Source organism: Bombina bombina, chromosome 1 (genome assembly GCF_027579735.1).
Source record: "Bombina bombina isolate aBomBom1 chromosome 1, aBomBom1.pri, whole genome shotgun sequence".
NCBI lineage: Eukaryota > Metazoa > Chordata > Amphibia > Anura > Bombinatoridae > Bombina > Bombina bombina.
Genome location: NC_069499.1, coordinates 1,493,390,721 through 1,493,418,669, shown reverse-complemented (window position 1 = coordinate 1,493,418,669; position 27,949 = coordinate 1,493,390,721). Strand labels below are relative to the sequence as shown.

Sequence of the window (27,949 nt, the reverse complement as noted above, 5' to 3'; positions counted from 1 at the left end):
GGGCCTCCTGAGTGGGCAAAACTCGTGTAGACGAAGGAGGGAATGATGCAGTACCATGCTTACTCCCCTCACTTGAGGAATCATCTTGGGCATCATTGTCATTATCACATAAATCACATTTATTTAAATGAGCAGGAATTCTGGCTTCCCCACATTCAGAACACAGTCTATCTGGTAGTTCAGACATGTTAAACAGGCATAAACTTGATAATAAAGTACAAAAAACGTTTTAAAATAAAACCGTTACTGTCACTTTAAATTTTAAACTGAACACACTTTATTACTGCAATTGCGAAAAAACATGAAGGAATTGTACAAAATTCACCAAATTTTCACCACAGTGTCTTAAAGCCTTAAAAGTATTGCACACCAAATTTGGAAGCTTTAACCCTTAAAATAACGGAACCGGAGCCGTTTTAACACTTTAACCCCTTTACAGTCCCTGGTATCTGCTTTGCTGAGACCCAACCAAGCCCAAAGGGGAATACGATACCAAATGACGCCTTCAGAAAGTCTTTTCTAAGTATCAGAGCTCCTCTCACATGCGACTGCATGCCATGCCTCTCAAAAACAAGTGCGCCACACCGGCGCGAAAATGAGGCTCTGCTTATGCTTTGGGAAAGCCCCAGAGAAATAAGGTGTCTAATACAGTGCCTGCCGATATTATAATATCAATAAACCCAGATAAAATGATTCCTCAAAGCTAAATATGTTTTAAAACTGAATCGATTTAGCCCAGAAAAGTCTACAATCTTAATAAGCCCTTGTGAAGCCCTTATTTACCATCGTATAAACATGGCTTACCGGATCCCATAGGGAAAAAATGACAGCTTCCAGCATTACATCGTCTTGTTAGAATGTGTCATACCTCAAGCAGCAAGAGACTGCACACTGTTCCCCCAACTGAAGTTAATTGCTCTCAACAGTCCTGTGTGGAACAGCCATGGATTTTAGTTACGGTGCTAAAATCATTTTCCTCATACAAACAGAAATCTTCATCTCTTTTCTGTTTCTGAGTAAATAGTACATACCAGCACTATTTTAAAATAACAAACTCTTGATTGAATAATAAAAACTACAGTTAAACACTAAAAAACTCTAAGCCATCTCCGTGGAGATGTTGCCTGTACAACGGCAAAGAGAATGACTGGGGTAGGCGGAGCCTAGGAGGGATCATGTGACCAGCTTTGCTGGGCTCTTTGCCATTTCCTGTTGGGGAAGAGAATATCCCACAAGTAAGGATGACGCCGTGGACCGGACACACCTATGTTGGAGAAAAGTAAATTTATGCTTACCTGATAAATTAATTTCTTCTATGGTAAGACGAGTCCACGGATTCATCCTTTACTTGTGGGATATTATCCTTCTGCTAACGGGAAGTGTCAAAGAGCACCACAGAAGAGCTGTCTATATAGCTCCTCCCTTAGCTCCACCCCCAGTCATTCGACAGAAGGTACAGGAAGGAAAAGGAGAAACTACAAGGTGCAGAGGTGACTGAAGTGTAAATCAAAAAAATATAATCTGTCTTAAAATGACAAGGCGGGCCGTGGACTCGTCTTATCATAGAAGAAATTAATTTATCAGGTAAGCATAAATTTACATTTCTTCTATAAAGGTAAGACGAGTCCACGGATTCATCCTTTACTTGTGGAATACAATACCAAAGCTACAGGACACGGATGAACGGGAGGGACAAGACAGATGGTTAAACAGAAGGCACCACTGCTTGAAGAACTTTTCTCCCAAAATAGCCTCCGAAGAAGCAAAGGTATCAAATTTGTAAAATTTGGAAAAGGTATGAAGCGAAGACCAAGTCGCAGCCTTACAAATCTGTTCAACAGAAGCATCATTTTTAAAAGCCCATAAGGAAGCCACCGCTCTAGTAGAGTGAGCTGTAATTCTGTCAGGAGGCTGCTGTCCAGCAGTCTCGTATGCCAAACGGATGATGCTTTTCAGCCAAAAGGCAAGAGAGGTAGCCGTAGCTTTTTGACCTCTACGTTGTCCAGAATAGACAACAAAGAAGATGTTTGACGGAAATCTTTGGTCGCTTGCAAGTAAAACCTTAAAGCACGAACCACGTCCAAGTTGTGCAATAGACACTCCTTCTTGGAGGAAGGATTAGGACACAGAGAAGGAACAACAATTTCCTGATTAATAGTCTTATTAGTAACAACCTTAGGAAGGAATCCAGGTTTGGTACGCAAAATCACCTTATCAGCATGGAAAACAAGATAAGGCGAGTCGCATTGCAATGCAGATAGTTAAGAAACTCTTTGAACCGAAGAGATAGCAACTAAAAACAGAACTGTACAAGATAGAAGCTTAATATCTATGGAATGCATAGGTTCAAACGGAACCCCTTGAAGAACCTTAAGAACTAAATTCAAAATCCATGGCGGAGCAACAGGTTTAAACACAGGCTTGATTCTAACTAAAGCCTGACAGAACGACTGAACGTCTGGAACATCTGCCAGACGTTTGTGCAGTAGAATTGATAAAGCAGATATCTGTCCCTTTAAGGAACTAGCTGATAGCCCCTTCTCCAACCCTTCTTGGAGAAAGGACAAAATCCTAGGAATCCTGAACTTACTCCACGAGTAGCCTTTGGATTCGCACCAATAAAGATATTTACGCCATATCCTATGATAAATTTTCCTGCTGACAGGCTTTCGAGCCTGAATCAAGGTATTTATGACCGACTCAGAGAACCCCCGCTTGGATAAAATCAAGCGTTCAATCTCCAAGCAGTCTGTCGCAGAGAAACTAGATTTGGATGCTGGAACGGACCTTGAATCAGAAGGTCCTGTCTCAGTGGCAGAGTCCATGGTGGAAGAGAAGACATGTCCACCAGGTCTGCATATCAAGTCCTGCGTGGCCACGTAGGTGCTATCAAAATCACCGAAGCTCTCTCCTGTTTAATTCTGGCAATCAAACGAGGAGGGAGAAGAAATGGTTGAAACACATAAGCCAGGTTGAACGACCAGGGTACTGCTAGAGCATCTATCAGTACTGCCTGAGGATCCCTTGACCTGGACCCGTATTGGGGGAGTTTGGCATTCTGACGAGACGCCATCAGATCCAATTCTGGTGTGCCCCATTGCTGAATCAATTAAGCAAACACCTCCGGATGGAGTTCCCACTCCCCCGGATGAAAAGTCTGACTACTTAGAAAATCCACTTCCCAGTTCTCCACTCCTGGGATATAGATTGCTGATAGATGGCAAGAGCGAGTCTCTGCCCATTGAATTATTTTGGTAACCTCTATCATCGCTAGAGAACTCTTTGTTCCCCCCTGATGATTGATATATGCTACAGTCGTGATATTGTCCGACTGGAATCCTGAAGCGCGTTGAATATCACTCATTTCTAGAATATTTATCGGGAGGAGAGCCTTCTCCTGAGTCCACAATCCCTGTGGTTTCAGGGAATTCCAGACTGCACCCCAGCCCAATAGGCTGGCGTCTGTCGTCACTATGACCCACGCTGGCCTGCGGAAAAACATTCCCTTGGACAGATGATCCTGTGACAACCACCAAAGAAGAGAGTCTCTGGTCTCTTGGTCCAGATGTATCTGAGGAGATAAATCTGCATAATCCCCATTCCACTGTTTGAGCATGCAAAGTTGCAGTGGTCTGAGATGCAAGCGAGCAAACGGAACTATGTCCATTGCCGCTACCATTAAGCCGATTACCTCCATACACTGAGCCACTGACGGGCGAGGAATGGAATGAAGAGTTCGGCAGATGGATAAAATTTTTGATTTCCTGACCTTCGTCAGAAAAAGTTTCATATCCACCAAATCTATAAGAGTTCCCAGGAAAGGAACTCTTGTGAGAGGGATAAGTGAACTCTTTTGTACGTTCACCTTCCACCCGTGAGATTTTAGAAAAGCCACCACGTCCGTGTGAGACTTGGCTAGTTGGAAAGTTGACGCCTGGATTAAGATATCGTCCAGATAAGGCGCCACAGCTATGCCCCGCGGCCTTAGAACTGCCAGAAGGGACCCTAGCACCTTTGTGAAAATTCTGGGAGCTGTGGCCAACCCGAAGGGAAGAGCCACAAAATGGTAATGCTTGTCCAGAAAGGCGAACCTGAGGAACTGGAGATGATCATTGTGGTTAGGAATGTATAGAAACGCATCCTTTAAGTCCACGGTGGTCATATATTGACCCTCCTGGATCATTGGCAAAATAGTCCGAATGGTCTCCATCTTGAAGGATTTGTTTAGGATCTTGAGATCCAAAATTGGTCTGAAGGTTCCCTCTTTTTTGGGAACCACAAACAGATTGGAGTAGAACCCTTGCCCCTGATCTGTTTTCGGAACTGGGCAGATCACTCCCATGGTATATAGGTCTTCTACACAGCGTAAGAACGCCTCTCTTCTTGACTGGTTTACAGACAATTGAGAAAGATGGAATCTCCCCCTTGGGGGAGAATCTTTGAAATCTAGAAGATACCCCTGGGTTACTATTTCTAAACCCCAGGAGTCCTGAACGTCTCTTGCCTGAGCGAAGAGAGAAAGTCTGCCCCCTACTAGATCCGGTCCTGGATCGGGGACTACCCCTTCATGCTGTCTTGGTGGCAGCAGCGGGCTTCTTGGCCTGTTTACCCTTGTTCCAGGTCTGGATAGGTCTCCAGATTTGGATTGAGCAAAATTCCCCTCTTGTTTTACGGCAGGAGAAGATGTAGAGGGACCACCCTTGAAGTTTCGAAAAGAACGAAAATTATTTTGTTTGGTCCTCATCTTATTCGTCTTATCCTGAGGAAGGGCATGGCCTTTCCCTTCAGTGATGTCTGAAATGATCTTTTTCAGGCCCGAATAGGGTCTTACCCTTGAAAGGGATGGATAAAAGCTTAGCTTTTGATGACACATCAGCAGACCAGGACTTAAGCCATAACGCTCTACGCGCTAAAATGGCAAAACCTGAATTCTTCGCCGCTAACTTAGCCAATTGAAAAGCGGCATCTGTAATGAAAGAATTAGCTAGCTTGAGAGCCCTAATTCTATCCATAATATCATCTAATGGGGTCTCAACCTGAAGAGCCTCCTCCAGAGCCTCAAACCAAAAAGCAGCTGCAGTAGTTACAGGAACAATGCACGCTATAGGTTAGAGAAGAAAACCCTGATGAACAAATATTTTCTTTAGGAGACCCTCTAATTTTTTATCCATAGGATCTTTGAAAGCACAACTGTCCTCAATAGGTATAGTTGTACGCTTAGCCAGGGTACAAATAGCTCCCTCCACCTTAGGGACCGTCTGCCACGAGTCCCGCATGGTGTCTGATATGGGAAACATTTTCTTAAAAGTAGGAGGGGGAGCGAACGGAATACCTGGCATATCCCACTCCTTAGTAACAATGTCCAAAATCCTCTTAGGGACCGGAAAAACATCAGTGTAGGCAGGAATCTCTAGAAATCTGTCCATTTTACACAATTTCTCTGGAACTACAATAGGGTCACAATCATCCAGAGTCGCTAAAACCTCCCTGAGCAACAAGCGGAGGTGTTCTAGTTTAAATTTAAAAGCCGTCATATCTGAGTCTATCTGAGGGAACATCTTTCCTGAATCAGAAATCTCTCCCTCAGACAGCAAATCCCTCACCCCCAACTCAGAACATTGTGAGGGTACATCGGATATGGCTAATAAAGCTTCCGAGGGCTCAGCATTTGTTCTCACACCAGACCTACTGCGCTTCCCCTGTAACCCAGGCAGCTTAGATAAAACCTCTGTGAGGGTAGTATTCATAACTGCGGCCATATCTTGCAGGGTGAAAGAATTAGACGCACTAGAAGTAATTGGCGTCGCTTGTGCGGGCGTTAATGGTTGTGACACTTGGGGAGAATGGCATAACCTGATTCCCTTCTGACTGAGAATCATCCTGTGACATACTTTTAGTAGCTAAAATATGTTCTTTGCAATTTATGGACCTTTCAGTGCATGAGGGACACAAAGTGGGGGTTCCACAATGGCTTTTAAACATATTGAACATTGACTTTCCTCAATGTCAGACATGTTGAACAGGCTAGTAATGACTACAAACAAGCTTGAAAACACCTTATTTAGTGAAAAAACAATCTTAAAAAACTGTACTGCGCCTTTAAGAGAAAAAAAAGCATACACGTTCTGCAAAACAGCTTTAAAATACCCCAAACTTTTCAAATTTTTGATAGCAGACTCAATTTGTGTAGTTAAGTTTGCCCCACAAGAAAATGAAACATTTAACCCTTTATTGTGCAAACCGGATTGAAAATAAGGCCTAAATCCGGAACAAACACCCCCAGCACCTTGCCACAGCCCTGCTGTGGCGCCTACCTGCCATCAGGGATTGTAAAAATGGGTTTAAAGCTTCGATTTGGCCCAAAACTTCCACAAGGGCCTTCAGGAGTTAGAGCTTGCTGCTTGCTAAGAGAATACAACTGCGCATCTAAGGCGCGAAAATAGGCCCCAACTAACTCACTCTATGTCTTTAAAGCCTCAAAGAACCGCACCAGAGCGGTTTTAAACTAGCCATGTGGGTTCTGAGACCCAAAAAATAAGCCAAGTGTACCCTCAATAAAGTTGACCAAAAACCGTTAACAGCACTCCCAGTTCACAAAACGTTTGCCCTGCAAAAGAATAGACAAAACAGTAATCTGTCCCTTTAAGGAACTAGCCGATAATCCCTTTTCCAATCCTTCTTGGAGAAAAAGATAATATCCTAGGAATCCTGACCTTACTCCACGAGTAACCCCTGGATTCACACCAATGAAGATATTTACACCATATCTTATGATAGATTTTCCTGGTGACAGACTTTCGAGCCTCTATCAAGTTATCAATGACCGACTCGGAGAAACCACGTTTTGATAAAATCAAGCGTTCAATCTCCAAGCAGTCAGCCGCAGAGAAATTAGATTTGGATGTTTGAATGGACCTTGGAGTAGAAGGTCCCGCCTCAGCAGCAGAGTCCATGGTGGAAAGGATGACATGTCCACCAGATCTGCATACCAGGTCCTGTGTGGCCACGCAGGTGCTATCAAAATCACTGAAGCTCTCTCCTGCTTGATCTTGGCAATCAGACGAGGGAGGAGAGGAAATGGTGGAAACACATAAGCCAGTCTGAAGGAACAGGGCACTGCTAGTTGCCTGGGGATCCCTTGACCTGGACCCGTAACGAGGAAGCTTGGGGTTCTGACGAGACGCCATCAGATCCAGTTCTGGTTTGCCCCACAGTTGAATCAGCTCCCACTCCCCCGGATGAAAAGTCTGCCGACTTAGAAAATCCGCCTCCCAGTTCTTTACTCCTGGGATATGGATAGCTGAAAGATGGCAAGAGTGAACCTCTGCCCAAAGAATTATCTTGGAAACCTCCATCATTGCCAGGGGACTCCTTGTTCCCCCCTGATGGTTGATATAGGCTACAGTCGTGATGTTGTCCGACTGAAATCTGATGAATCTGACCACAGCTAGTTGAGGCCAAGCCTGAAGAGCATTGAATATTGCTCTTAGCTCCAGAATGTTTATCGGGAGGAGGGCCTCCTCCTGAGTCCACGAACCCTGAGCCTTCAGGGAATTCCAGACAGCGCCCCAGCCCAGAAGGCTGGCATCTGTCGTCACTATAGTCCATTCTGGCCTGAGGAAACTCATTCCCCTGGACAGATGGACCAGAGATAACCACCAAAGAGAAGAGAATCCCTGGTCTCTTGATCCAGATTTAAAAGAGGAGACAAATCTGTGTAGTCCCCATCCCACTGATTGAGTATGCAAAGTTGCAGTGGTCTGAGATGAAGGCGGGCAAACGGAACTGTCTCCACTGCCGCTACCATCAGGCCGATCATTTCCATACACTGAGCCACTGACGGCCGAGAAGTGGAATGAAGAGCACGGCAAGAAGTTAGAAGCTTTGATATCCTGAAACTCTTGTGAGAGGGGAGAGTGAACTATTTTCTCTGTTCACCTTCCACCCGTGAGACCTCAGAAAGGCCAGAACAATGTCCGTATGGGACTTGGCGATTTGAAAAGTTGACGCCTGGATTAGGATGTCGTCTAGGTAAGGAACCACCGCTATGCCCCGCGGCCTTAGAACCACCAGTAGAGACCCTAGAACCTTCGTAAAGATTCTTGGCGCTGTGACTAATCCGAAGGGAAGAACCACAAACTGGGAATGCCTGTCTAGGAAGGCGAACCTGAGGAACCGATAATGATCTCTGTGAATCGGAATGTGGAGATAAGAATCCTTTAAGTCCACGGTAGTCATATATTGACCCTCCTGGATCATAGGGAGGATGGTTCGGATTGTCTCCATCTTGAAGATGGGACCCTGAGAAATGTGTTTAGGATCTTGAGATCTAAGATTGGTCTGAACGTTCCCTCTTTTTTGGGAACTATAAACAGGTTTGAATAGAAACCCTGCCCCTGTTCCTCCCTTGGAACTGGGTGTATCACTCCCATAACCAGTAGGTCTTGAACGCAACGTAAGAATGCCTCTCTCTTTATCTGGTTTGCAGATAGTTGTGAGAGGTGAAATCTCCCCTTTGGAGATGAACCTTTGAATTCCAGGAGATATCTCTGGGAAACAATCTCTAGTGCCCAGGGATCCTGGACGTCTCTTGTCCAAGACTGAGAGAAGAGAGAAAGTCTGCCCCCACTAGATCCGGTCCCGGATCGGGGGCTACTCCTTCATGCTGTCTTAGAGGCAGCAGCAGGTTTTTTGGCCTGCTTCCCCTTGTTCCAAGCCTGGTTAGGTCTCCAGACTGGTTTGGACTGGGCGAAATTTCCCTCTTGTTTTGCATTAGAGGAAGCTGAAGCTGCGCCACTCTTGAAGTTTCGAAAGGAACGAAAATTATTCTGTTTGGTCCTTAACTTATTGGACCTATCCTGAGGAAGGGCGTGACCTTTTCCTCCAGTAATATCAGAAATGATCTCCTTCAGACCAGGCCCGAATAGGGTCTGTCCCTTGAAGGGGATGTTAAGAAGCTTTGACTTTGAAATAACGTCTGCTGACCAGGACTTAAGTCATAGCGCCCTACGCGCCAGAATGGCAAAACCTGAATTCTTAGCCGTTAGCTTGGTTAAATGAAAAACGGCGTCAGAGATAACATAATTTATGTAAGAACTTACCTGATAAATTCATTTCTTTCATATTAGCAAGAGTCCATGAGCTAGTGACGTATGGGATATACATTCCTACCAGGAGGGGCAAAGTTTCCCAAACCTCAAAATGCCTATAAATACACCCCTCACCACACCCACAAATCAGTTTAACGAATAGCCAAGAAGTGGGGTGATAAGAAAAAAGTGCGAAAGCATATAAAATAAGGAATTGGAATAATTGTGCTTTATACAAAAAAATCATAACCACCACAAAAAGGGTGGGCCTCATGGACTCTTGCTAATATGAAAGAAATGAATTTATCAGGTAAGTTCTTACATAAATTATGTTTTCTTTCATGTAATTAGCAAGAGTCCATGAGCTAGTGACGTATGGGATAATGACTACCCAAGATGTGGATCTTTCCACGCAAGAGTCACTAGAGAGGGAGGGATAAAATAAAGACAGCCAATTCCTGCTGAAAATAATCCACACCCAAAATAAAGTTTAATGAAAACATAAGCAGAAGATTCAAACTGAAACCGCTGCCTGAAGTACATTTCTACCAAAAACTGCTTCAGAAGAAGAAAACACATCAAAATGGTAGAATTTAGTAAAAGTATGCAAAGAGGACCAAGTTGCTGCTTTGCAAATCTGATCAACCGAAGCTTCATTCCTAAACGCCCAGGAAGTAGAAACTGACCTAGTAGAATGAGCTGTAATCCTTTGAGGCGGAGTTTTACCCGACTCGACATAGGCATGATGAATTAAAGATTTCAACCAAGATGCCAAAGAAATGGCAGAAGCTTTCTGGCCTTTTCTAGAACCGGAAAAGATAACAAATAGACTAGAAGTCTTTCGGAAAGATTTAGTAGCTTCAACATAATATTTCAAAGCTCTAACAACATCCAAGACTGAGCAAGTACCAAGATATCGTCCAAATAAGGAAATACCACAATACACTGTTCTCTGATTACAGACAGAAGGGCACCGAGAACCTTTGTAAAAATTCTTGGAGCTGTAGCTAGGCCAAACGGCAGAGCCACAAATTGGTAATGCTTGTCCAGGAAAGAGAATCTCAGGAACTGATAGTGATCTGGATGAATCGGAATATGCAGATATGCATCCTGTAAATCTATTGTGGACATATAATGCCCTTGCTGAACAAAAGGCAAGATAGTCCTTACAGTTACCATTTTGAATGTTGGTATCCTTACATAACGATTCAATATTTTTAGATCCAGAACTGGTCTGAAGGAATTCTCCTTCTTTGGTACAATGAAGAGATTCGAATAAAACCCCAGCCCCTGTTCCAGAACTGGAACTGGCATAATTACTCCAGCCAACTCTAGATCTGAAACACATTTCAGAAATGCTTGAGCTTTCACTGGATTTACTGGGACACGGGAAAGAAAAAATCTCTTTGCAGGAGGTCTTATCTTGAAACCAATTCTGTACCTTTCTGAAACGATGTTCTGAATCCAAAGATTGTGAACAGAATTGATCCAAATTTCTTTGAAAAAACGTAACCTGCCCCCTACCAGCTGAGCTGGAATGAGGGCCGCACCTTCATGTGGACTTAGAAGCTGGCTTTGCTTTTCTAGAAGGCTTGGATTTATTCCAGACTGGAGATGGTTTCCAAACTGAAACTGCTCCTGAGGATGAAGGATCAGGCTTTTGTTCTTTGTTGAAACGAAAGGAACGAAAACGATTATTAGCCCTGTTTTTACCCTTAGATTTTTTATCCTGTGGTAAAAAAGTTCCTTTCCCACCAGTAACAGTTGAGATAATAGAATCCAAATGAGAACCAAATAATTTGTTACCCTGGAAAGAAAGGGAAAGTAGAGTTGATTTAGAAGACATATCAGCATTCCAAGTTTTAAGCCATAAAGCTCTTCTAGCTAAAATAGCTAGAGACATAAACCTGACATCAACTCTGATAATATCAAAAATGGCATCACAGATAAAATTATTAGCATGTTGAAGAAGAATAATAATATTATGAGAATCATGATCTGTTACTTGTTGCGCTAAAGTTTCCAACCAAAAAGTTGAAGCTGCAGCAACATCAGCCAATAATATAGCAGGTCTAAGAAGATTACCTGAACACAGATAAGCTTTTCTTAGAAAGGATTCAATTTTCCTATCTAAAGGATCCTTAAACGAAGTACCATCTGCCGTAGGAATAGTAGTACGTTTAGCAAGGGTAGAAATAGCCCCATCAACTTTAGGGATTTTGTCCCAAAATTCTAATCTGTCAGATGGCACAGGATATAATTGCTTAAAACGTTTAGAAGGAGTAAATGAATTACCCAAATTATTCCACTTTCTGGAAATTACTTCAGAAATAGCACCAGGAACAGGAAAAACTTCTGGAATAACCACAGGAGATTTAAAGACCTTATCTAAACGTTTAGATTTAGTATCAAGAGGACCAGAATCCTCAATTTCTAAAGCAATTAGTACTTCTTTAAGTAAAGAACGAATAAATTCCATTTTAAATAAATATGAAGATTTATCAGCATCAACCTCTGAGACAGAATCCTCTGAACCAGAAGAGTCATTAGAATCAGAATGATGATGTTCATTTAAAAATTCATCTGTATAAAGAGAAGTTTTAAAAGATTTTTTATGTTTACTAGAAGGAAGTATAACAGACATAGCCTTCTTGATGGATTCAGAAACAAAATCTCTTATGTTATCAGGAACACTCTGAACATTAGATGTTGATGGAACTGCAACAGGTAATGGTACTTTACTAAAGGAAATATTATCTGCATTAACAAGTTTGTCATGACAATTAATACAAACAACAGCTGGAGGAACAGCTACCAAAAGTTTACAGCAGATACACTTAGCTTTGGTAGTTCCAGCACCAGACAGCGATTTTCCTGAAGTATCTTCTGACTCAGATGCAACGTGAGACATCTTGCAATATGTAAGAGAAAAAACAACATATAAAGCAAAATTGATCAAATTCCTTAAATGACAGTTTCAGGAATGGGAAAAAATGCCAAGGAACAAGCTTCTAGCAACCAGAAGCAATGAAAAATGAGACTTAAATAATGTGGAGACAAAAGCGACGCCCATATTTTTTTAGCGCCAAATAAGACGCCCACATTATTTGGTGCCTAAATGCTTTTGGCGCCAAAAATGACGCCACATCCGGAACGCCAACATTTTTGGCGCAAAAGAACGTCAAAAAATGACGTAACTTCCGGTGACACGTATGACGCCGGAAACAGAAAAGATTTTTTGCGCCAAAAAAGTCTGCGCCAAGAATGACGCAATAAAATGAAGCATTTTCAGCCCCCGCGAGCCTAACAGCCCACAGGGAAAAAAAGTCAAATTTTTTAAGGTGAGAAAAATGATTGATTCAAATGCATTATCCCAAATATGAAACTGACTGTCTGAAAATAAGGAATGTTGAACATCCTGAGTCAAGGCAAATAAATGTTTGAATACATATATTTAGAACTTTATTAAAAAAGTGCCCAACCATAGCTTAGAGTGTCACAGAAAATAAGACTTACTTACCCCAGGACACTCATCTACATGTTTGTAGAAAGCCAAACCAGTACTGAAACGAAAATCAGCAGAGGTAATGGTATATATATAAGAGTATATCGTCGATCTGAAAAGGGAGGTAAGAGATGAATCTCTACGACCGATAACAGAGAACCTATGAAATAGACCCCGTAGAAGGAGATCATTGAATTCAAACAGGCAATACTCTCCTCACATCCCTCTGACATTCACTGCACGCTGAGAGGAAAACCGGGCTCCAACCTGCTGCGGAGCGCATATCAACGTAGAATCTAGCACAAACTTACTTCACCACCTCCATAGGAGGCAAAGTTTGTAAAACTGATTTGTGGGTGTGGTGAGGGGTGTATTTATAGGCATTTTGAGGTTTGGGAAACTTTGCCCCTCCTGGTAGGAATGTATATCCCATACGTCACTAGCTCATGGACTCTTGCTAATTACATGAAAGAAAAAGGAATTAGCTAACTTAAGAGCTTTAATCCTGTCTAAAATATCATCTAACGGAGTCTCCACCTGTAGAGCCTCCTCAAGAGACTTGAAACAATAAGCCGCTGCAGCAGTAACTGGGGCAATGCATGCAAGAGGCTGGAGAATAAAACCTTGATGTATAAAAATTTTCTTAAGGAGACCCTCCAATTTTTTATCCATAGGATCTAGGAAAGCACAACTGTCCTCGACGGGGATAGTTGTACGCTTAGCTAGGGTAGAGACTGCTCCCTCCACCTTAGGGACCGTCTGCCATGAGTCCCGTATGGTGGCATCTATGGGAAACATCTTTTTAAAAGCAGGAGGGGGAGAGAACGGCACACCTGGTCTATCCCATTCCTTAGTAATAATTTCCGAAAACCTCTTAGGGACTGGAAAAACATCAGTGTAAACAGTCACTGCAAAGTATTTGTCCATCTTACACAATTTTTCTGGAACTACAATGGGTTCACAGTCATCCAGAGTCGCTAAAACCTCCCTAAGCAATAAGCGGAGGTGTACGAGCTTAAATTTAAACGCTGTCATTTAAGAGTCAGACTGAAGCGCCTTCCCTGAATCTGAAATGTCACCCACAGATAGAAGCTCTCCTGCCTCTGAGTATTGTGAGGGTATATCGGACACAGGTATTAAAGCGTCAGAAAGCTCTGTATTTGTTCTAGCCCCAGAGCTGTTTCGCTTTCCTTGTAACCCTGGCAGTTTGGACAATACTGTACCTCTGAGAGGGTAGCACTCATAACTGCCGCCATGTCCTGTAAGGTAAAAGAATTAGACGCGCTAGATGTACTTGGCGTCACTTGAGCGGGAGTTATAGGTTCTGACACATGGGGAGAGCTAGATGGCATAATCTCCCTTTTTTCAGTAAGAGAAACCTCTGGAGATAAATCTTTAAGCGCCATAATATGGTCTTTATAGTTTATAGAAATTTCAGTACATTTGGTACACATTCTAAGAGGGGGTTCCACAATGGCTTCCAAACATATTGAACAAGGAGTTTCCTCTATGTCAGACATGTTTAACAGACTAGTAATGAGACAAGCAAGCTTGGATAACACTTTAATAAATGTGAAACAGCAATTAAACAAAAACGTTACTGTGCCTTTAAGAGAAAAAAACTAGCACTTAAACTGCAAAACAGTGTAAAAATACAGTAAAGTCTTCGAAATTTTTACAGTGTGTGTAAGGGACTAAAGCAGCATTGCACCCACTTGCAAAAAGATGATTAACCCCTTAGCCCCCAAACCGGATTTAAAAAACGTCAACCACCGGTTAAAGACAGTTAAGCACCTTGCCACAGCAGTGCTGAGGCTCCTAACTGCCCTCAAATACAATTTAGGGAAGAAATAAACCCTCTATAATAGTCCTCAGATGCCAGAGGACTCCTCTAGGGAAGCTGGATGTCTCAGTCTGAAGGAAACTGTGCATCTAGAGCGCGAAAATAGGCCCCTCCCACCATGTACTGGTAGGAGTATCTAACTAGCCATGTGGAAAACTAGGCCCCAAGTAAAGACTTATCTCCCTCAGAGAAAAAAAGTTTTATTTGTGAAACATAAAAACGTTTTGTCACCAAGTAATATGAGTATTAACATGAGTATTACCCTGTTTTGTAAGCATGATCCCAGTCATTGTTAAATCAATGCATCTAGCTTACCTCAAATACACAAGGCTCTGTCAGCATTTTCTAGAACTTTTATTCATCTCTCTAGAAATAAAAAACAGAATTTATGCTTACCTGATAAATTACTTTTTCCAACGGTGTGTCCGGTCCACGGCATCATCCTTACTTGTGGGATATCTCTTCCCCAACAGGAAATGGCAAAGAGTCCCAGCAAAGCTGGCCATATAGTCCCTCCTAGGCTCCGCCCACCCCAGTCATTCGACCGACGGACAGGAGGAAATATATATAGGAGAAACCATATGGTACCGTGGTGACTGTAGTTAGAGAAAATAATTCATCAGACCTGATTAAAAAACCAGGGCGGGCCGTGGACCGGACACACCGTTGGAGAAAGTAATTTATCAGGTAAGCATAAATTCTGTTTTCTCCAACATTGGTGTGTCCGGTCCACGGCGTCATCCTTACTTGTGGGAACCAATACCAAAGCTTTAGGACACGGATGAAGGGAGGGAGCAAATCAGGTTACCTAAACGGAAGGCACCACAGCTTGCAAAACCTTTCTCCCAAAAATAGCCTCCGAAGAAGCAAAAGTATCAAATTTGTAAAATTTGGCAAAAGTGTGCAGTGAAGACCAAGTCGCTGCCTTACATATCTGGTCAACAGAAGCCTCGTTCTTGAAGGCCCATGTGGAAGCCACAGCCCTAGTGGAGTGAGCTGTGATTCTTTCAGGAGGCTGCCGTCCGGCAGTCTCATAAGCAAATCGGATGATGCTTTTAAGCCAAAAGGAAAGAGAGGTAGAAGTCGCTTTTTGACCTCTCCTTTTACCAGAATAAACAACAAACAAGGAAGATGTTTGTCTGAAATCTTTTGTAGCCTCTAAATAGAATTTTAGAGCACGGACTACGTCCAAATTGTGTAACAAACGTTCCTTCTTTGAAACTGGATTCGGACATAAAGAAGGTACAACTATCTCCTGGTTAATATTTTTGTTAGAAACAACCTTTGGAAGAAAACCAGGCTTAGTACGCAAAACCACCTTATCTGCATGGAACACCAGATAGGGCGGAGAACACTGCAGAGCAGATAACTCTGAAACTCTTCTAGCAGAAGAAATTGCAACCAAAAACAAAACTTTCCAAGATAGTAACTTAATATCTATGGCATGTAAAGGTTCAAACGGAACCCCTTGAAGAACTGAAAGAACTAGATTTAGACTCCAGGGAGGAGTCAAAGGTCTGTAAACAGGCTTGATCCTAACCAGAGCCTGAACAAATGCTTGAACATCTGGCACAGCTGCCAGTCTTTTGTGTAGTAAGACAGATAAAGCAGAGATCTGTCCCTTTAGAGAACTTGCAGATAATCCTTTCTCCAAACCTTCTTGTAGAAAGGAGAGAATCTTAGGAATTTTTATCTTATTCCATGGGAATCCTTTGGATTCACACCAACAGATATATCTTTTCCATATTTTATGGTAAATCTTTCTAGTTACCGGTTTTCTGGCCTGAACCAGAGTATCTATCACAGAATCTGAAAACCCACGCTTCAATAGAATCAAGCGTTCAATCTCCAAGCCGTCAGCTGGAGGGAGACCAGATTTGGATGTTCGAATGGACCCTGAACAAGAAGGTCCTGTCTCAAAGGTAGCTTCCATGGTGGAACCGATGACATATTCACCAGGTCTGCATACCAAGTCCTGCGTGGCCACGCAGGAGCTATCAAGATCACGGAGGCCCTCTCCTGATTGATCCTGGCTACCAGTCTGGGAATGAGAGGAAACGGCGGAAATACATAAGCTAGGTTGAAGGTCCAAGGTGCTACTAGTGCATCTACTAGAGTCGCCTTGGGATCCCTGGATCTGGACCCGTAGCAAGGAACCTTGAAGTTCTGACGAGACGCCATCAGATCCATGTCTGGAATGCCCCATAATTGGGTTATTTGGGCAAAGATCTCCGGGTGGAGTTCCCACTCCCCCGGATGGAATGTCTGACGACTCAGATAATCCGCCTCCCAGTTTTCCACACCTGGGATGTGGATCGCAGACAGGTGGCAGGAGTGATCCTCCGCCCATTGAATTATTTTGGTCACTTCTTTCATCGCCAGGGAACTCCTTGTTCCCCCCTGATGATTGATATACGCAACGGTCGTCATGTTGTCTGATTGGAACCTTATGAATCTGGCCTTTGCTAGTTGAGGCCAAGCCCTGAGAGCATTGAATATCGCTCTCAGTTCCAGAATGTTTATCGGAAGAAGAGACTCTTCCCGAGACCATAGACCCTGAGCTTTCAGGGATTCCCAGACCGCGCCCTAGCCCACTAGACTGGCGTCGGTCGTGACAATGACCCACTCTGGTCTGCCGAAGCTCATTCCCTGGGACAGATGGTCCAGGGTCAGCCACCAACGGAGTGAATCTCTGGTCTTCTGATCTACTTGAATCATTGGAGACAAGTCTGTATAATCCCCATTCCACTGTTTGAGCATGCACAGTTGTAATGGTCTTAGATGAATTCGTGCAAAAGAACTATGTCCATTGCTGCAACCATCAACCCTACTACTTCCATGCACTGCGCTATGGAAGGACGAGGAACAGAATGAAGAGCTTGACAAGAGCTTAGAAGTTTTGATTTTCTGACCTCTGTCAGAAAAATCCTCATTTCTAAGGAATCTATTATTGTTCCCAAGAAGGGAACTCTTGTTGACGGAGACAGAGAACTTTTTTCTATGTTCACCTTCCATCCGTGTGATCTGAGAAAGGCCAGAAAGATGTCTGTATGAGCCTTTGCTTTTGACAGGGACGACGCTTGCATTAGAATGTCGTCCAAGTAAGGTACTACTGCAATGCCCCTCGGTCTTAGAACCGCTAGAAGGGACCCTAGCACCTTTGTGAAAATCCTTGGAGCAGTGGCTAACCCGAATGGGAGGGCCACAAACTGGTAATGCTTGTCCAGAAAAGAAAACCTTAGGAACTGATGATGTTCTTTGTGGATAGGAATATGTAGGTACGCATCCTTTAGATCCACGGTAGTCATAAATTGACATTCCTGGATAGTGGGTAGAATCGTTCGAATGGTTTCCATCTTGAACGATGGTACCCTGAGAAATTTGTTTAGGATCTTCAAATCCAAAATTGGTCTGAAAGTTCCCTCTTTTTTGGGAACTACGAACAGATTGGAATAAAATCCCATTCCTTGTTCCTTTATTGGAACTGGGTGTATCACTCCCATCTTTAACAGGTCTTCTACACAATGTAAGAATGCCTGTCTCTTTATTTGGTTTGAGGATAAGTGAGACATGTGGAACCTTCCCCTTGGGGGTAGTTCCTTGAATTCCAGGAGATAACCTTGAGAAACTATTTCTAGCGCCCAGGGATCCTGAACATCTCTTGCCCAAGCCTGAGCAAAGAGAGAGAGTCTGCCCCCCACTAGTTCCGGTCCCGGATCGGGGGCTACTCCTTCATGCTGTTTTGTTAGCAGCGGCAGGCTTCTTGGCCTGCTTACCCTTGTTCCAGCCTTGCATCGGTTTCCAGGCTGGTTTGGGTTGTGAGGCATTACCCTCTTGCTTAGATGATGCAGAATTAGAGGCCGGTCCGTTCCTGAAATTGCGAAAGGAACGAAAATTAGACTTATTTTTAGCCTTGAAAGACCTATCTTGTGGAAGGGCGTGGCCCTTTCCCCCAGTGATGTCTGAAATAATCTCTTTCAATTCTGGTCCAAATAGAGTTTTACCTTTGAAAGGGGTGTTAAGCAATTTTGTCTTGGATGACCCATCCACTGACCAAGACTTTAGCCAAAGCGCTCTGCGCGCCACGATAGCAAAAACTGAATTTTTCGCCGCTAATCTAGCTAATTGCAAAGCGGCATCTAAAATAAAAGTTAGCCAATTTAAGTGCGTGAACTCTGTCCATAACCTCCTCATATGGAGTCTCTCTACTGAGCGACTTTTCTAGTTCCTTGAACCAGAACCACGCTGCTGTAGTGACAGGAACAATGCACGAAATGGGTTGTAGAAGGTAACCTTGCTGTACAAAAATCTTTTTAAGCAAACCTTCCAATTTTTTATCCATAGGATCTTTGAAAGCACAACTATCTTCGATAGGAATAGTAGTGCGTTTGTTTAGAGTAGAAACTGCCCCCTCGACCTTAGGGACTGTACAGACATGTTAAACAGGCTTAAACTTGTCAACAAAGCACAAAAAACGTTTTAAAACAAAACCGTTACTGTCTCTTTAAATTTTAAACAGAAAACACTTTATTACTGAATATGTGAAAAGGAATTGTTCAAAAATTACCAAAATTTCACCACAGTATCTTAAAGCATTAATAGTATTGCACACCAAATTTCAGAGCTTTAACCCTTAAAATAACGGAACCGGAGCCGTTTATAAATTTAACCCCTATACAGTCCCAGCTATAGTCTTTGCTGAGACCCAACCAAGCCCAGAGGGGAATACGATACCAATTGACGCCTTCTAGAAGCTTTTCCAGCAATTTTTAGATCCTCGCACATGCATCTGCATATGCCCTGCTCTCAAAAAACAACTGCACAGTAATGGCGCGAAAATGAGGCTCAGTCTACAACTAGGAAGGCCCCCTGACTGGAAAAGGTGTCTAACACAGTGCCTGCCGTTTAATAAACGTTCCACAAGTTTATAAATGCAAATTGACAGCATAAATATGAATAAAATGCCCAAATAGAGCAATCGATTTAGCCCATAAAAATGTCTACCAGTTTTTTAGCCCATAATAAGCCCTTTATTCTGTTTGTTTGACTAAGAAAATGGCTTACCGGTCCCCATGAGGGGAAATGACAGCCTTCCAGCATTACATCGTCTTGTTAGAAATATGGCTAGTCATACCTTAAGCAGAAAAGTCTGCTAACTGCTTCCCCCAACTGAAGTTACTTCATCTCAACAGTCCTATGTGGAAACAGCAATCGATTTTAGTTACTGTCTGCTAAAATCATCTTCCTCTCACAAACAGAAATCTTCATCCTTTTCTGTTTCAGAGTAAATAGTACATACCAGCACTATTTTAAAATAACAAACACTTGATAGAAGAATAAAAACTACATTTAAACACCAAAAAATTCTTAACCATCTCCGTGGAGATGTTGCCTGTGCAACGGCAAAGAGAATGACTGGGGTGGGCGGAGCCTAGGATGGACTATATGGCCAGCTTTGCTGGGACTCTTTGCCATTTCCTGTTGGGGAAGAGATATCCCACAAGTAAGGATGACGCCGTGGACCGGACACACCAATGTTGGAGAAATACTGAACATACTTCAAAGCAGGTAATCTGAAGACCGTTCCCCCAACTGAAGTTTTCCCATACTCTTCAGTTATGTGTGAGAACAGCAATGGACCTTAGTTACAAACTGCTAAGATCATCAACCTCCAGGCAGAATTCTTCTTCTAATTTCTGCCTGAGAGTAAAACAGTACAACGCCGGTATCGTTTCAAAATAAACTCTTGATTGAAGGTAAAACTACACTAAGTCACCACATATCTCTTGATACTTCCTATCTTGTCGAGAGTTGCAAGAGAATGACTGGAGGTGGGGGTTAGGGGAGGAGCTATATAGACAGCTCTGCTGTGGGTGTCCTCTTGCAACTTCCTGTTGGGAAGGAGAATATCCCACAAGTAATGGATGAACCCGTGGACTGGATACACCTTACAAGAGAAAAACACTGCATGAGTTTTATAGGCGAACACTGAGTGGAGATGTGTAAGGCAAGAGGTAACCGACTAGAGAATTCATTGGGAAAGCCAGTGGCACCTGATGCCTTTTCTAGCCCCATTGTCAATCATATATGCAAGAGGCAGACATTTATTAGGTTTTATTCCAGATTTCTTAGTTTCCATTGCAACCTTGAGAACTAGATTAAAACAAACCAGTTTACATACCTCATGTACTAGAGTTCCTCATCTTTACAGTAGGCAGTGTTATTGCATTTTAGGATTTAAAAATCTTTCAGATTGGGGAGAAAATGGGCGAGGTGCAATTAAAGGATAGAAAACTGATACAAGGATCACACACAGCAATATAGAGTAAATGATAAGATTAAATTTGCCAAAACATTAGTAGAATTCAGTTTTCAAAATCATTGCACACTCAATTATTAGCAAAGTGCAACAGAATTAGCATTGGGCACTTTGCTATGTGTACCTCCAATATGATTATGTTTTTTTAATCCCAGTCACACGGTTTAAATATCCAAACATTTTTAGAAGCATTAATGATTAATTTACCACATCAATAAAAACAGCCCAACTGAAGCACTTCCATAAGATATAGCTAATGTCTGAACCCAAGGACATATCTTACCATTTGTAGTAAGAATGACAGGCCTTTTTGTAGTGGTCATAAAAGTTTTAATTGCTGCTAAAAATCCAGAATCATCATCAAATATAACATCTACCTGCAAGTAAAGAACAAGTTGAGATATAAAATATATTGCTTTAGACTAGTACCAAAATCTAAAAGCTCTATATATAATATTGTGATTTAATGTAGTGCTGATAGATTTTAATGCAAGGAATTATAAGATACATAACAGATTGGATAATGCTGCATGTAAAACCAAGATAACCTAGATTTATATAATTTATATTAAATACTAACTAACCAGATATGAAAAAAGTCTGCATTGGCAAAAAGAGTATACCTCTTCAAAAAGTATAAGAGATGTAGCAGTTTTACGATGTGACTCCTCAGATCCATGTCCTCTCTCCGCTACTGGGAGCTTATTCCTCTTACTTTCTGTAACTACATCTGATTTCATTTTAGCAGCAGCTGTTAAAAGCATAGCAGAGAAAATTATACATTTATTAAAAAATCAATTTTCTCAAACAGAAACTCAATATACTAAAAGACTGATATAAGGAATTGTTAAGAGTAAAAATTCAGTACAACAGAGCTGAACAAATTTGTTCAAAACAAAATTTAGTTATTGGTGACTTTTGGCCAACCCTATTATGGGGCTATTGGTGTTGGCAGGGAAAAGTGGGGACACCAATATATGTCTTGTAGATTTTAAGGAGCCAGTAGCACTGCAATAAAAATAAATTCTGTAATATTCCAGTTCAATGTCATATTTGTGAAAAGGCCTAAATTCTTACTTGTCCACTGCAATTTATTACTAGTTGGGGCTATATTTATAAGAATAATTTATTAAACAAAGGTTTAATAAATAAACATGCCCAAATGTGTTTCTAATGCACACACATGTATATACATATAAAATATAGAAAATAAAAAAAGAGAGATCAGGTAGTGAAAAAACATAATTTATGTAAGAACTTACCTGATAAATTCATTTCTTTCATATTAGCAAGAGTCCATGAGCTAGTGACGTATGGGATATACATTCCTACCAGGAGGGGCAAAGTTTCCCAAACCTCAAAATGCCTATAAATACACCCCTCACCACACCCACAAATCAGTTTAACGCATAGCCAAGAAGTGGGGTGATAAGAAAAAAGTGCGAAAGCATAAAAAATAAGGAATTGGAATAATTGTGCTTTATACAAAAAAATCATAGCCACCACAAAAAGGGTGGGCCTCATGGACTCTTGCTAATATGAAAGAAATGAATTTATCAGGTAAGTTCTTACATAAATTATGTTTTCTTTCATGTAATTAGCAAGAGTCCATGAGCTAGTGACGTATGGGATAATGACTACCCAAGATGTGGATCTTCCACGCAAGAGTCACTAGAGAGGGAGGGATAAAATAAAGACAGCCAATTCCGCTGAAAAAATCCACACTCAAAAATAAAGTTTAAATCTTATAATGAAAAAAACTGAAATTATAAGCAGAAGAATCAAACTGAAACAGCTGCCTGAAGTACTTTTCTACCAAAAACAGCTTCAGAAGAAGAAAACACATCAAAATGGTAGAATTTAGTAAAAGTATGCAAAGAAGACCAAGTTGCTGCTTTGCAAATCTGATCAACCGAAGCTTCATTCCTAAACGCCCAGGAAGTAGAAACTGACCTAGTAGAATGAGCTGTAATCCTTTGAGGCGGAGTTTTACCCGACTCGACATAAGCATGATGAATCAAAGATTTCAACCAAGATGCCAAAGAAATGGCAGAGGCCTTCTAACCTTTCCTAGAACCGGAAAAGATAACAAATAGACTAGAAGTCTTTCGGAAATTCTTAGTAGCTTCAACATAATATTTCAAAGCTCTAACTACATCCAAAGAATGCAATGATCTCTCCTTAGAATTCTTAGGATTAGGACACAATGAAGGAACCACAATTTCTCTACTAATGTTGTTAGAATTCACAACCTTAGGTAAAAATTGAAAAGAAGTTCGCAACACCGCCTTATCCTGATGAAAAATCAGAAAAGGAGACTCACAAGAAAGAGCAGATAATTCAGAAACTCTTCTAGCAGAAGAGATGGCCAAAAGAAACAAAACTTTCCAAGAAAGTAATTTAATGTCCAATGAATGCATAGGTTCAAACGGAGGAGCTTGAAGAGCCCCCAGAACCAAATTCAAACTCCAAGGAGGAGAAATTGACTTAATGACAGGCTTTATACGAACCAAAGCTTGCACAAAACAATGAATATCAGGAAGATTAGCAATCTTTCTGTGAAAAAGAACAGAAAGAGCAGAGATTTGTCCTTTCAAGGAACTTGCAGACAAACCTTTATCCAAACCATCCTGAAGAAACTGTAGAATTCTCGGAATTCTAAAAGAATGCCAGGAAAAATGATGAAAGACACCAAGAAATGTAAGTCTTCCAAACTCGATAATATATCTTTCTAGATACAGATTTACGAGCCTGTAACATAGTACTAATCACAGAGTCAGAGAAACCTCTTTGACTAAGAATCAAGCGTTCAATCTCCATACCTTTAAATTTAAGGATTTGAGATCCTGATGGAAAAAAGGACCTTGTGACAGAAGGTCTGGTCTTAACGGAAGAGTCCATGGATGGCAAGAGGCCATCCGGACAAGATCTAACAGTAGCCATGTCTTGCAAAGTGATTTGTAAGGGCCTCCCTGATGTACTTGGTGCCACAAAATCACGCACCTCCTGAGCGGGAGGCGAAGGTACTGACACGTGAGGAGAGTTAGTCGGCATAACTTCCCCCTCGTTGTCTGGTGATAATTTCTTTACATGTAAAGATTGACTTTTATTTAAAGTAGCATCAATGCAATTTCTATTGGGCTCCACATTGGCCTTTAAACATAGTGAACAAAGAGATTCATCTGTGTCAGACATGTTTAAACAGACTAGCAATGAGACTAGCAAGCTTGGAAATACTTTTCTAAATAAATTTACAAGCAATATAAAAAACGCTACTGTGCCTTTAAGAAGCACAAAAAGCTGTCACAGTTGAAATAACAATGAACCAAAATAGTTATAGCAACCAATTTTTTACAGTAAATGTATTAAGTTAGCAAAGGATTGCACCCACCAGCAAATGGATGATTAACCCCTTAATACCCAAAAACGGATAACAATTTAATAATTAACGTTTTTCTCACAGTCAAAACACACTGTCACAGGTCTGCTGTGACTGATTACCTCCCTCAAAATGAATTTTGAAGACCCCTGAGCTCTCTAGAGACGATCTGGATCATGGAGGATGAAGTAGACAGATTGTGACTGAATTTTTACTGCGCAAAAAAGCGCTAAAATAGGCCCCTCCCACTCATATTACAACAGTGGGGAAGCTCAGAAAACTGTTTCTATGCAGAAAACAAAGATGGCCATGTGGTAAAAATCATGCCCCAATAAGTTTTATCACCAAGTACCTCACAAAAAACGATTAACATGCCAGTAAACGTTTTAAACATACATTTGAAAAGTTATGAAGTGTTATTAATAAGCCTGCTACCAGTCACTTTTACTGCAGTTAAGGCTCATACATTATTTCAGTATTAACAGTATTTTGAGAGTCAATTCCATTCCTTAGAAAAATACATTCAGTGTACACACACTCATCAGCCTAATACCAGTCACTATCACTGCATTTAAGGCTGAACTTACGTTACATTGGTATCAGCAGTATTTTCTCAGTCAATTCCATTCCTCAGAAAAATAATTTACTGCACATACCTCGTTTGCAGGGGGGCCCTGCATGCTATTCCCCTTTTCTGAAGTTACCTCACTCCTCAGATGAGAACAGCCAGTGGATCTTAGTTACGTCTGCTAAGATCATAGAAAACGCAGGCAGAGTCTTCTTCTAATGCTGCCTGAGAACAAACAGCACACTCCGGTGCCATTTAAAATAACAAACTTTTGATTGTAGAAATAAACTAAGTTAAAAAACACCACAGACCTCTCACAGCGACCTATCTTTAGTTAGGCTGCAAGAGAATGACTGAATATGACATGTGAGGGGAGGAGCTATATAGCAGCTCTGCTTGGGTGATCCTCTTGCAGCTTCCTGTTAGGAAGAGATATATTCCATAAGTAATGGATGACCCGTGGACTGACTACACTTAAGAGAAATAGCAGGTCTGAGAAGATGACCTGAATATAAATAGGCCTTCCTTAGATAAGATTCAAGTTTCCTATCTAAAGGATCCCTAAAGGAAGTACTATCTTCCATAGGAATAGTGGTACGTTTAGCAAGAGTAGAAGTAGCCCCATCAACTTTGGGGATCTTTTCCCAAAACTCTATAGATTTTGCTGGTAAAGTACACAATCTCTTAAACTTTGAAGAAGGAATAAAGGAAGTACCTGGCTTATTCCATTCCCTAGAAATCATATCAGAAATAGCCTCAGGAATGGGAATAAACACCTGGGGAAACAACAGCATTTAAACGTTTATTAGACTGAACGTCAATAGGACTGGTTACCTCAATATCCAAAGTAATTAACACTTCTTTTAATAAAGAACGCATATACTCTATTTTAAATAAGTAGATTTGTCAGTGTCAATATCTGAGGAAGGATCTTCTGTTTCAGATAGATCCTCATCAGAAGAGGATGAATTATTATGTTGTTGGTCATTTTAAATTTCATCAGCTAAATGAGAAGTTTTAAAAGACCATTAACGTTTATTAGAAGGTGGAAATGCAGACAAAGCCTTCATAATAGAATCAGAAACAAATTCTTTAAAATTTACAGATATATCATGCACATTAGAAGTTGAAGGAACTGCAACTGGCAATGTACTATTACTGATAGAAACACTTTCTGCATGTAAAAGTTTATCATGACAACTATTACAAATGACATTCGGTGGAATAATTTCTACAATTTTACAACAAATGCACTTAGCTTTGGTAGAACCGATGTCAGGCAGCAATGTTCCAGCAGAAACTTCAGAGGCAGGATCGGATTGGGACATCTTGCTCAAAAAAAAAAAAGCAAAATTATCTATTTCCTTAAATGACAGTTTCAGGAATGGGAAAAAATGCAAAAGCATAGGCCTCTTGATAGAAAAGAAAGCAGGAGGCAAACAACAATGGGGTATTGAAATAATGAAGAAAATTTGGCGGCAAGAATGACGCACAACGTAACGTAAACTTTTTTGGCGCCGTAAATGACACACTTGCGTCACTAATGACGCCGCCGTGTGAAAGGTCTCGGCGTCACGTATGACGCCGGAAATGACGAAGTTGTGTCAAAAACGTATTTTTCCGCGCCAAAAAAGATGCAATAAAGTCTAACATTTGACGCACCCGCGGGCCTAACACCCGCAATTGCAAAAAATAGTCAAATTGAAAAAATACTAAACCCCAGTTAAGAAATACATTTCTTAAAGTGTTTATATTCCCAAATATGAAACTGACAGTCTGCAGAAGGAAATATATTTGCCATGAGTCAGGTTCATGTAAGTACAATACATATATTTAGAACTTTATATAATTTGCATAAAGTGCCAAACCATAGCTGAGTGTGTCTTAAGTAATGAAAACATACTTACCAAAAGACACCCATCCACATATAGCAGATAGCCAAACCAGTACTAAAACAGTTATTAGTAGAGGTAATGGTAAATTGAGAGTATATCGTCGATCTGAAAAGGGAGGTAGGAGATGAATCTCTATGACCGATAGAGAACCCATGAAAAAGACCCCCGTTAGAGAAATCATCGTATTCAATAAGTGATACTCCCTTCACGTCCCTCTGACATTCGCTGTACTCAGAGGAATCGGGCTTCAACAATGCTGAGAAGCACATATCAACGTAGAAATCTTAGCACAAACTTACTTCACCACCTCCATAGGAAGCAAAGTTTGTAAAACTGAATTGTGGGTGTGGTGAGGGGTGTATTTATAGGCATTTTGAGGTTTGGGAAACTTTTCCCCTCCTGGTAGGGTTGTATATCCCATATGTCACTAGCTCATGGACTCTTGCCAATTACATGAAAGAGAGGGGGAGAGAGAGCAAAAGAGAGGGGGAGAGAGAGCAAAAGAGAGGGGGAGAGAGAGCAAAAGAGAGGGGGAGAGAGAGCAAAAGAGAGGGGGAGAGAGAGCAAAAGAGAGGGGGAGAGAGAGCAAAAGAGAGGGGGAGAGAGAGCAAAAGAGAGGGGGAGAGAGAGCAAAAGAGAGGGGGAGAGAGAGCAAAAGAGAGGGGGAGAGAGAGCAAAAGAGAGGGGGAGAGAGAGCAAAAGAGGGGGAGAGAGAGCAAAAGAGGGGGAGAGAGAGCAAAAGAGAGGGGGAGAGAGAGCAAAAGAGAGGGGGAGAGAGAGCAAAAGAGAGGGGAAGAGAGAGCAAAAGAGAGGGGGAGAGAGAGCAAAAGAGAGGGGGAGAGAGAGCAAAAGAGAGGGGAAGAGAGAGCAAAAGAGAGGGGGAGAGAGAGCAAAAGAGAGGGGGAGAGAGAGCAAAAGAGAGGGGGAGAGAGAGCAAAAGAGAGGGGGAGAGAGAGCAAAAGAGAGGGGGAGAGAGAGCAAAAGAGAGGGGGAGAGAGAGCAAAAGAGAGGGGGGAGAGAGAGCAAAAGAGAGGGGGGAGAGAAAGCAAGAGAGGGGGGAGAGAGAGCAAGAGAGGGGGGAGAGAGAGAGCAAATGAGAGGGGAGAAAGAGAGCAAATGAGAGGGGAGACAGGCTGACAGGACTACTTAAAACTCCAGTCCTATGCCGAAGAGTACTACCCTCCATAAGAGACGAAAACTTCTGACACTTCTCTGCCAACCTCCTGGGTCGACAGACAAAGAATTACTGGGGGATAAGCGGAGTGTGTGTAATGTGTGTAATATATATATATATATATATATATATATATATATATATACATACATACACACATATATACACATACACAAT

The 27,949-nt window shown here is 41.7% G+C and overlaps 1 protein-coding gene across 1 annotated transcript in view; it reads right to left on the bottom strand.

Moving 5' to 3' along the window:
- The window catches only part of ATAD5 (ATPase family AAA domain containing 5), a 507,256-nt gene that overhangs the window by 221,130 nt on the left and 258,177 nt on the right, over positions 1-27,949 (bottom strand). The window contains exons 16-17 of the mRNA XM_053721398.1: positions 21,380-21,507; positions 21,040-21,133 (exon numbers count right to left, since the gene is read on the bottom strand). Coding sequence (XP_053577373.1) covers positions 21,040-21,133; positions 21,380-21,507 — 222 coding nt within the window. The remainder of the gene's footprint in view (positions 1-21,039; positions 21,134-21,379; positions 21,508-27,949) is intronic.